Source organism: Corvus moneduloides, chromosome 5 (genome assembly GCF_009650955.1).
Source record: "Corvus moneduloides isolate bCorMon1 chromosome 5, bCorMon1.pri, whole genome shotgun sequence".
NCBI classification, from domain to species: domain Eukaryota; kingdom Metazoa; phylum Chordata; class Aves; order Passeriformes; family Corvidae; genus Corvus; species Corvus moneduloides.
The window spans coordinates 11,825,673-11,836,797 of record NC_045480.1 but is presented as its reverse complement, the minus strand read 5'-3'; the positions used below and the strand labels follow the sequence as shown (position 1 = coordinate 11,836,797).

At 41.3% G+C, this 11,125-nt stretch overlaps 1 protein-coding gene across 1 annotated transcript; it reads left to right on the top strand.

Annotated features, from left to right (window-relative positions):
- The first annotated feature begins 5,446 nt into the window (after window positions 1-5,446).
- S100P (S100 calcium binding protein P) lies at window positions 5,447-10,710 on the top strand. Its single transcript, XM_032110507.1, has 2 exons — window positions 5,447-6,089; window positions 10,437-10,710. Exons 1-2 carry the CDS (start codon window positions 5,952-5,954, stop codon window positions 10,584-10,586), a joined length of 288 nt encoding a protein of 95 aa, XP_031966398.1. The 5' UTR covers window positions 5,447-5,951; the 3' UTR covers window positions 10,587-10,710.
- Window positions 10,711-11,125: the final 415 nt, after the last annotated feature.

Here is an 11,125-nt window from a genome sequence, read left to right as displayed (position 1 = left end):
AGACAGGCACAGGTTGTTCCTGAGACACCATAACCAGTGTCCTGTCACAGCAATGTCTACCCTAGTTAAGACACATACTAGGTAGGACATCTAGATAGGTAAAAGCACATTCAAAGGATAAATTTTGGCTAAAATAATGCAGCTTCGTGACCACATTTCCTCAACACGGTCAAGCATCCTCTCTTCTAGGTGAGACTCTATTCATAGTTGGATTCCCCTCTCTAAGGCAAGGACTCTTCCACTTCTGTGCAGGTCATTTTTTGTTTTCTTATTTGTTGAAGGTCTTCTTTTTTTCTGATATGTGAAATCTGAAGTTGTTTGTAACAACAAAAGCAGGCTCTAGTTGCATTTCCCACCCCCGCTTCCAGTATTTCTGAGCCCAGCATTTCCTGCCCTGTTAACAGTGACAGAACTGCTGAAAAAGCCCCACTCTTATCAGCTGCACTACACTACACTGTGATTGCTTTCAGGAAACTGAAAGCAGCCAGCTCTGTAAATGTGTGCGCCTGGGGAACTTCCACTCCATCAATTTGCCTTGTAAATCTTCCTGATGGCATCTTTGGATATCACCTCACTTTACACATAGTTCTGGGATAGTAGGTCAGTCCTACCCGTATCCTCAGTGTGCACATAAATTAATATTTCAAAATGAAAAACAAAATTTTTTGAGGGGAATGCATAGGGGTTTCTTTGATGTTTCCTTCATGGACTCTCAACAGTAGACAATTTTCTCTTAGGGATTCCTTCCTCTCAGGAAATGTTTTTGTACAATGAAGGAAAAAGTGTATTGCTTAATTCATGCTTGAGCATGACATCTTAACAGAGCCAAAGTATTCCTCCCTGCCTACAGAAGTCTCTTGAAAGCTTTCTTGGAATTGGCTTATTCGTTTTTGCATGTCCTTACCTCTCTATAACAAATAGGAGCTTCCTTTAAAAGGTTTGCTCAGTTGCTTTAAGTGTTACAAAACAACCATCCTCCCTCACAGCACTTTCTGATCCTTTCTGATTTTTCTTTTTCTCTTTCTTTTTCTTTTCCTCTTTGTTTTTCTTTTCCCTTCTCTCTTCTTCTGTTTTTCCTATTTTCTCTGACCATACCACCGACCAGCTTTTTACTATGCTCACCACAGCACAGCAAGATTGGCTGATAGCTGAGTTGGATTTTACATAAGTGTTAAAATAGAGAAAATGACACTTGGGCTGCTGGTGTGACACCGGCTGTGGAATGATGGCTTTAGAAACTATAGCACTTGTGGGGACAACATTAAGTTACCTTAGGGTGTGACCTCTTTTTCTGTCATTACAACTAAAAATAAGAGGTGTTCTTGGAAGGCTTAATATCAAGAACCTTTAAACTGAAGTATAAAAGAATGCTGCAAAGAATGCCATCCAGGAAATTATTGAAATGAGGATTGAAAACTAGACAGAAGTATTTACCCTGCAAATATTAATTTATTGGCCGCAAATATATTCATTGATTTTGCAGTCTGATGTGGGTATGTCTCATGCACTAATAAATGTGTTTGATTAGAGTCAATATGCAGTGCTGGAAGTGTGTTTCCCATGGCACAGCTTTGCCAGATGACAGTGTTACTGCTCCAGCTCTCAACTCGGGAAATCACAGAGCCAGTTAGCTGACTGTGGTCTTCTCCATTTTACCTGCCTTTAAACTTCACTGAAATGATATGTGAACTTATTAATTGCATTTTTTGAAATACATTTTTAGGATATTCTGAGAAGTAAATGATAATAAAACAGTGAAAAACTGTCTGTCTGTAATTAACAGAACCTATCCAGTGTGTCATGAACAGCACACTGTTTTTGTACAAACTTCTCTTCTGTCTGTGCCCCACCAGTGCCTGTTTAGTGTTTTTTAGATCTTTTTTACTTTGTTTTGCAAAGCAATTTAGTAATTGCATCATTTGCTCACTAGACGTAAATAAATTCACCATGTATTGCGGAAATGAAGTGACCTTTAAAAACTGTTAACCAGACTCAGAGAAAATCTTGAGAAGCAGTGCAAAGTAAATAAAGTATGTTGATATTTGAAGTTCAACAGACTATCCAGGACACTGGAACATTTGGGGGGTTTGACTATTTTATCTCAATGTGGAAAATGAAATGTTTGTTTATTGTTCAGATGTTACTCTCTTGCTAAGAGAAAAATAAATTGCTCTTCATACTGCTGCTAAGAAACAAGAAAAAAAACAAGTTCATAATTTCAGGTTATGTTTTCTTCCTCCTGTGCTTCTGCCATCCAGATACATAACAGATTTGTGGAAAATCAAAAAGTCCTTCTCATGTAGCTTCCTGCACCTATAGGAATAAGATAAGCTGTAAGGGTTGAAAAGCTCTAAGAGAAGTTTACTGTTTCAGCTATCCCATTTCATCTATTTATGTGGCTGTGACTCAAATGGGCCTTTACAGTAGAATTGATAAGCCTATTTATTCAGACTTTTCTAAAACAGACACTGCTGCAAAGAGCATGGAATAAAATTTATTCTCTAAGATAGTATCAGCACAGAGTCACACAAACCTCATGTAAGCCTGAATATCTGACCAAATGCCATAAAGTTTGGGTACAGGTGAATGGGTTTTGAAAATTATGCATGTGACAGTCTACATTTGTATCACATATATAATTTAAACTTTTGGTCCCAGTTAGGAACAGCAAGACCTAATTCTGTACAAACTCTCAGTAAATGTTCATCCAAGCTGTTGCCTATACCATTCTTCAAAGAAAGAAACCTGAAAGAAGCAAATGAGTATTACTTACATTACAATTATAATACAAAATTTGAACAAGCCCACAGAAAATGGCTTCTCTCACTGGGGAACTGGACAGATAGGTTGGCATCAAAACACTGCCTGCTGTCCTATGTGGGCCTTCTATTTGTACTCTGTTTTGGTTTTGCAAACAACTGTAATAGCCTGTGCTGTGTGCACAAAGCTGCTGTTTTTAATGGCAAACAAATCATAAGAAAATATTTAAACAGTACAGAAAGTGTGAATTGAAAACTCTGAGCAGTACTGTTGTTTGTGCACATGTCTTGGGGTGACTTTATGATGTGTATCCCATATCGCTGCCCTATGCCCAGGAATTAATTTTGTGCCTTTCTATGCCTTTAAACTGAGAGGAGGGAGAAAAATTTGAGCAAAACTTCTTCAAAGCAGTTTGCAGCTTGTTCAAGGTCACACAGAGATAGAGACTTTTTTTCAGCTGTGGCAGGGGAGGGAGGAAGCACCTGACTGTCTGCTCCCGGGTCAGTTTTTGGCCAGTTTCAGCTTCTTTTTCTCTGGAGAGAGACTGAGAGTTGAACTTTTTTCCTTCCCTGGAATTTCGGATTTTCTCCCTTTTCTACTGGACTGCTTCAATATCAGAGCACATCGGGAGGACTTTCCACCGGGCACAGAGGGCCTGGCCCTGGGCCAAGCCCCAGCTCCGAGGAGACCAAAGGGAGGACTCCAACACTTTCCCAGGTTTTTTCTTCACAGTGAGAGACTTTATTATTTAGAATTATTTTCCTTTCCCCATGTGTTTGTTAAATAAATAGTTTTTATCTCCTTCACTTTCCTTCGAGGAAAGTTTTGGGAGGGGTGGTTTGTAACCTGCCTTCTCTCAGAGGATATATTTCTAAATTTGGCCAAACCAGCACAACATGCATGAATACAGATAAAATACACATCAAAAATAAAGAAACCCAACCAGGCAGCACTGCCATGGTGACCTTTCAGTTAGTAGAAATTCAAGTCCTGTGGTTTATTCTGTGTTTTAGCACTTTTGCAGCCACATCATAAAAATTGTGAGTTACCTGTTTGTGGAGGAAAATGTGTGAGAACACCTTTTCTGCTGCTGAAAGATGGCAGAGTAGTGGACATACTGACATATCCTGTTGACTGAAGCTGATCTCCCTCTCTGCCCTTTTGAGAACATTTTTTTTCCTTCTGTATAGCTAACATTGATGTTCATGATTCAAAGTCATAAGAATGCATGAAATAATTTTTTTTTTTTTTTCCTTTAGAGTGAGGAGTTGTTTTTTCTTTGCTGGACATGTTTAATATTCATGTTACAGATACATGTCAGAAAAGGACAAAGAAAAGTTCCTGTCACTTGACACACCAGTGACTGCCCCTGTGTGTGTGTGCAAACACCAGATGATGTTCATAGCTGACAAGAGCCAGTTGTTTGCTCTATTCTTGTTCCTTCTTCTGAAGAAACCCCACAGGTTTCAACATGCACTTTAATGTAAAATTTTCAAACTTAACCTAAAACCCTTATCCCTGTAATGCAAATCAGTTGCAACTATGTCGTAAGGTTGAAGTCAGGAACAAGTAATTCTCATGAACTGTTTGAATGAAGTATGCAGACTGAGGTGCTGCTGTGATTTTTTGGGAAATGCAAAATCAGTTGTTGGAAAATGACAGATGGAAAATCATAGGAATTTTGTTTCAGAACAGTTCTAGATACATACATACATGTGATGTGTACTCTTGCTCTGAGATATTGTTGATGTTAGAGGACAGATTTTGCCTGGGGAACAGGTGGCTATAGGCATTTGTGAGAAAGGAGTTTAATTTTTAAAGTTTTGCTTAATTAAAAACCAATTTTTTCTAACTTTTTTATAGTATTTTATGAGTGGAAAGTTCTCTGAAAGCATCTTCAAGGATGTCCAAAGACATCCAAACTCAGGTTTCATTTTGGGAGTCCACAGTCAGGGTCTTCTACAGAGAACACTGCTACTGCTCCCTGGGATCCATCGACCTTATTCATGCATGATGCCCTAGTTTTGGTAGAGTTCCCCAAATAATTTGCTCAGTGTGTTCCTTCTACGTACTCTAGATATTACCTCAAATGAGCTCCTCCAGGTCTGGTGTAGGCACCTGGAGTTTGACAGAGACCAAGTTACCCTGTGCTTGGCCAGAAAACATAATTTGTTCAAAATTCAGCATGGCTGCAGCTGATGAGCTTCCACCAGCTGGGCTCCCACTGTCCAGGTGCCACCCAGCTCCCAGCACAGACCCTCAAAGAGCTCTGCTCTGTGTAGGTGTGAGTCCAGCCAGTTTGGTGTCTAATGATGGGGGACCTTGGTTTACAAGCAAACCACAAAGTTCATCAGAGGCCATACAGGAACACAGGACTTGAGAGTGACCTTTTGTTTTCATAACAAGTCATTTCATTGCAAAATTTGTACTGTGTAAAGTAAATAGTAAGTTTTTTTACTGCAGATGAAGATGGATTTTGATATTGGCTGTTTGCTCAAGTATCAGGTTTATTGCTTCAGATATCTCTACCTGAGCAAGCTCTTTGTGGAGCAGTTCCCTTTGCTGGCCCTGGAGAGATGCTGGTTCAGAAGACCTGCTTGTGACACCCACTATGGACTGAGTGTGTTAGCTGTCTGCATGGCAGATCTCTACCTTTGATCCAGAGAATCCCATCCCAAGTGTGTGCTAGTGATCCATGTGGTCTGTAACTAGGTAGAGAGGGCTGCCCAAGTCTGCAGCCCCTGACAGTCCCTAACTGTGGTGGTGAGGAGGAGGTGAGATGCTCCTCTTCCTCCTGAGCAGGCTGATACTCCACCGAAACTGGGCTGCCAACCCTCTGCTCCCATAGGGATATCTGAAGGAACAAATCTTGAGCAAACAGCCAGTAACAAAACCTGATTTTCGTTTGTTAGTCACACTGTGTACCCTGAAGGAGAGGCTGGTTTCTACTGGTGAGCAACTGGTTGTACCAGTCACACCAGGGTGATAAAGCCTGAGTTTTGAATAGGTGTTGGCATGGAGGTGTGTACCCAGATACAGGTGTTTGCTAAGGGATAACTGTCCCCTGGGTGTGCAGCCATTGATTGCAGGGGACAGATGCATAAAGAACCCCAGAAACAGAGCAGGCTCCATCCTCCAAGAGAGCCCTGAGGCTGTGCCTGTTCAGGAGAAAGCCAGGCTCCAGCAGCAACATGTCTCAGCTGGAAACTGCAATGGGAATGACCATTGCTGTCTTTGACCAGTATGCAAGGACTGACGGCAACAGGCAAACCCTCAGCAAAGCAGAGCTGAAGACCCTCCTGGAAAAGGAGCTGCCAAATTTCCTTGCGGTAAGAGAACAGCACGGCACGGTTTCTGTGTAGCACGAACAAGAGCAGAAACAGCTTTTAGTACATTTTTAGCGAAATTACATCCCAAAATATGCAATTTTTTACAGGAAAATACACAATTTAAAAAATGTTTTGCACAAACTGTGTAAAACTGATTTTAATATGCAGGGTTTTCCCCTGTTTGCTAAATTCATCACTTGAGTTATCAGGACAATGGCTTTGAAATAGATTGGGTTTCAACTTCAGAATTCACTTACTTCTGTTTATCCCTGGATTTATCATCTCACTTCATGTCACAACTGCAGTGAAGGTAGTTGTGCTGTCAGCAACTGAAGATCTTGATTGCAGATGGGGAATCTCTCTAAATATTCATTCACTTACCTTCTCTAGGTATTTATACTACATACTCAGTATGCTCATCAAAATGATGCATAAACCAGAACAACAGATTAATTCAGAGCAAAGTATTTGGCATTTGCCTTTAATAGAAAAAGAAAGACATGGAAATATATTTTACAACATAGATTTGTATGTAATCATAAAGTGCATTTAAGTAGATATTCAAAAGGCTTAATCTGTTCTAGTGAAAGCTTTAGCTGCTAGGGAGACAAATAGTTTTCATTTTCAGTTGTTTGGGTTTTTTTATTTGTTTCCCTTCACCAAAAATCCAGACAATACTTTTGAATACATTGTTCTTTCCACACTGGAGTAATGTTTCCCTATTTGTACATTTACTGTTCTTAATGGCAAAAGTCTAGAACCAAATGCTCCTTGTGTCACTCTCAATTTTTGTATCCAGCATAGTTCAGTTTTTTAACAACTATTTCAGGGTACTGCAGCCAGGGCACTTGACACAATTTAGCATCTTTCCATGTAAACTGTATGAATTCACCATATGAAATCCATGCCTGCTGGAGTTATGTCTCACGAATCAAAAAGATGCAATATTCAGAACAAGGACCTGGGGGATAAAGGCTCGGGGGGATAGATTCCAATGTTTCTGAGAAAGCTTTGTAAGATCAGTGCTTGGGACGCAACAGCATCACAGAAGGGTCCTGCTCCTGAGCATGGAGCTGTGTGGTACCCACAGCACTTCCATGGAAAGAGAAACTAAACCAACAACAAAACCACTGTTCTGGGAGGGTGTGGAAATCCCCCAGACACTCCACATTTGGTCTAAATAAGGCTGGGGAGCCACTGTACTAGGCAGCTACCACATGGGATGATGCTCTGAGGTCTGCCCTGACTGTGTTTGGTGACCAGGCACCACTTTTGCCAGTTCCCCACAGCTGCTCTTACTGGCTCTACTTACTTCCTGCAACTGGTGGAAAAACTGGAATTTTCCAGGAAGGTAATTAGCTAGTTGTTCTCTTGTATTCCAATCTCCATCTCCTTTTCCTGCTTTACTTCTTCTAGGGAAAAAAAAAAGAGGCATTTTTATGCCAGTATTTTAAATAAATTTAAACAATGTTCCTTGTTCCTGTCCTGCCAGACTGATAATTGCAAGAAAAAAAATTGAGAACATAAGTATGACTTCAGAAAAAAGTTCTACCTGTATTTTCTTGCCATTTATATCCATGCTTTTTACTTGCAAGAAATTCTGGAAAACAGGTTTTTTTAAACACTCGTGTATGCCTTTGGCCTTAGAATTGGTTATAGCTGACACAGCTCACAACTGCCTGGAAAGGTCTTGAATCAATCAGGCAGAAATACCACCAGACTGAAGGACTGGACTCAGTTATAAACAGTTTCCAAAGCCAATTCCCACTTGTGCATTTCAGAAATAATTCAGAGGCTAAAACTAGTTCATATAGTTCACTAAATAATTTTAAATATTCATTTATAAAATTAAACCACTGTAATTTACAAAGTGAAAATGTAGAAAACCTTCCAGACACATTCATCAGTCAAATCTAGGGAACTGTTTCAATTTTTAGTGATATTAAATACACTGTATTTAAAGTGATATATTAAATTACAGAATAAGAAATTTAGTTAATAGATCATGATAAAAAAATGCCTTCAGATTTAAATTATTATTATTATTTAAATACTATTAAATTATTAATATTAATTATTTAAATAATTATTTAAAATTGGTGGATGTTTTCCAAAAGCCTGTATAATTTCTTTCTAATACAATAGCAGACTTTTTTTAATCTTCAAAAGCCACACGCTTGTTTCCTACATTAAACAGGTCTGTACTGCCATCTCCTGTTTAATGTTAAAATTGCAGCCTCTAAAATCCCTGTAGATTATCAAAGCCAAAAATCCCTCCTGTAAGTTATTTTAGAAAATAACTTCTTTAGATAGCTAGATAGATAGATAGATAGATAGATGGATAGGTGATAGATAGATAGATAGATAGACAAAATGAAAAAAAGAAACAAACACCAAACCAAAAGAAAATCAAAACCAAAACCCCAAACAACCACTTTCTACTTTGATGATGCATTGCTTAGCATCAGCCTTGAGATGTTCACAGAATCACAAAATATACAGAGTCGGAAGGGACTCACAAAGATCATTGAGTCAAACCTCTGGCCCCGCACAGCAACATCCTCAAGAATCACACCTTGTGCCTGAGAGCATTGTCCAAACTCTTCTTGAACTCTGCCAGGCTTGGTGCTGTGATCACTTCCCTGGGGAGCCTGTTCCAGTGCCCAGCTGCCCTCTGGGAAGAAGAATTCTTTTCCTAATATTTAACTTAAATCTCCCCTGACACAACTTCCTACACTGGGCACCAGAGAAAAGAGATCATTGCCTGCCCCTCCTCTTCCCCTCACAAGGAAGCTGGAACTGCAATGAGGTCTCCCCTCAGTCTCCTCCAGGCTGAACAGACCAAGTGACCTCAGCTGCTCCTCACACGGCTTCCCCTCAAGGCCCTTCAGCATCTTTGTTGCCCTCCTTTGGACACTCTCTAATAGTTTCATGTCTTTTCTGTATTGTGGGGCCCAGAACTGCCCTCAGCACTCGAGGTGAGGCCGCCCCAGTGCAGAGCAGAGTGGGACGATCCCCTCCCTTGCCCAAGTGGTGATGCTGTGCCTGATGTCCCCAGGACAAGATTGGCCCTCCTGGCTGCCAGGGCACTGCTGACTCACGTTCAACTTGCCATTAACCAGCCCCCCAGGTGCCCTTCCATGGTGCTGCTTTCCAGCATCTCATTCCCCAGCTGTCTGTACATCCAAGGTTGCCCCATCCCACGTGCAGAATCTGGCACTTACCCATGTTCCCGTCATATGATTGATGATTGCCCAGCCCTCTCATTTCTTGAGATGTCTCTGCAGGGCCTCTCTGCCTTTAACAGAGTCAGCAGGCCCTCTCAGTTTTGTATCATCTGCAAACTTGCTCAGTATCCTTTCCAGTCCTATGTCCGAGTCATTTATGAAGATGTTGAAGAGCACAAGGACAAGGATGGAACCCTGTGGAACCCCACTAGTGATAGGCCCCCAGTCTGAGGTCATCCCATTCACTGGAACCCTTTTTGCCCCACCCACGAGCCAGCTGCTCACTCATCCCATATTGTGTTTATCCACCTGTGTGCTGGATATTTCGTCCAGAATGATCCTGTGACAGACAGTATTGAAAGCTTTACTGAAATTCAAAAAGATGACATCAACTGTCTTCCCTTGATCATCTAGGTGGGTTACTTTGTCGTAAAAGGAAATCAGGTTTGATAAGCAGAATTTCCCTCTCATGAAGCCATGACAGCTGTGATTGATGACTGTGTCCAGTCATTCCATCAGATTAATGGCAACTTAGAAGAATAATGACAACTTAGAAAAAGATTTGCTCTGGTAACTCAAGCTCAGCATCCCGCAGGCTTCAGGAGGCACCTTTCCAGCCACCAGACCCTGTGAGCAGCTTCTGCTGGGCCATAAGGCCAGTGGCAGCACTCAAAGCACTTTTGAGGCTGTTTGCATCTTTTCTGGCATGAAGGTATTCAATGAAGCTTAAATTTGACATTTGCCTCAGGAAAGCATCATTTTGCAAAACTGCAAGCTGCCTGAGCTCCAGCTGAGCCTTTCCAGGGGAGTGGATGGGGAACTCATGGCATTTAATTCATCTGGGTAGTGTCCTCAGGGCTTTGTGTTACACAGCTTTAATGGTGATAAACACTTTTAAATGTAGCAAACCTGCCTCTCTGTGACAGTGCATGACTGCAGCTCTCAGGTGTAATACAAAATGCTTTGGGTACTTGCTGCTGCTGTGCAGACAGTGGGAAGACAGGGGACCTTAGCAAGTGCCCAGAGCCCAGTCAAGGACCTTGTTTGGAGTGTGGGTGGAGATGTTGCTGCACTGGGGTCATGCATCCTCTCAGATCAACCTGCTCTTTTCCTTTTGCAGTCTGGGAAGGACAAGGATGCTATTGATAATGTCTTCAAGAACCTGGATGAAAATGGAGATTCCCAAGTGGACTTCAAAGAATTTGTCATCTTTGTGGCAGCTCTGACTTGCTGCTGTCACAAATATTTTGAGCAGAATGCAGCCAAGTAGTTGTCAAATTACTCACATAAGCTGTCTTTGCCTGTGCTCCATATGCTAGTGATATGGATCCCTTCACTCCTTCCATGTACTGCCATGAAGTTTGCTAGCATGCTGCACTGTAAAAATAAACCCTACTGAGCTTAATTCCCTATCCTGAATGCTAATTTCTTCTCATTTATGGAACAGCCTGGGTTTAATGGCTCCCACTAATTCACACTGAGTAGTTTCTCCCTTTCTGTGATTTTAAAATTATTTTCTTAGCCAAAAGGCTCAATATTCATCCCAGTACAGAAGCTGCACAAGAATAAGTGCTGCTGGAGCCATGAATCATCTGGAGGCTGTTTTTATACATCAGCATCTCTGGGATGCAGCCCAAATCCACGTGTGCCACCACAGCTGTACAGGACAGGCCCCGCTGGCACTACACTTGAGCCTGTTTGGTACCCTCAGCTGTGTGGTTGTTGCAGGGCTGCCTTGTAGGTTCCTTCTTGGTTAAACATCGAAGCAACCCCAAACAGCTTTTGGGTTTTTCTTCAGCATGGAGGATT

Excerpts from the sequence above, each read along its gene's own strand:
- S100P (XM_032110507.1), top strand. The coding sequence starts at position 5,952 with ATGTCTCAGCTGGAAACTGCAATGGGAATGACCATTGCTGTCTTTGAC. Across the intron at positions 6,090-10,436 it reads AGCTGCCAAATTTCCTTGCG|TCTGGGAAGGACAAGGATGC; the intron begins GTAAGAGAACAG and ends TTCCTTTTGCAG.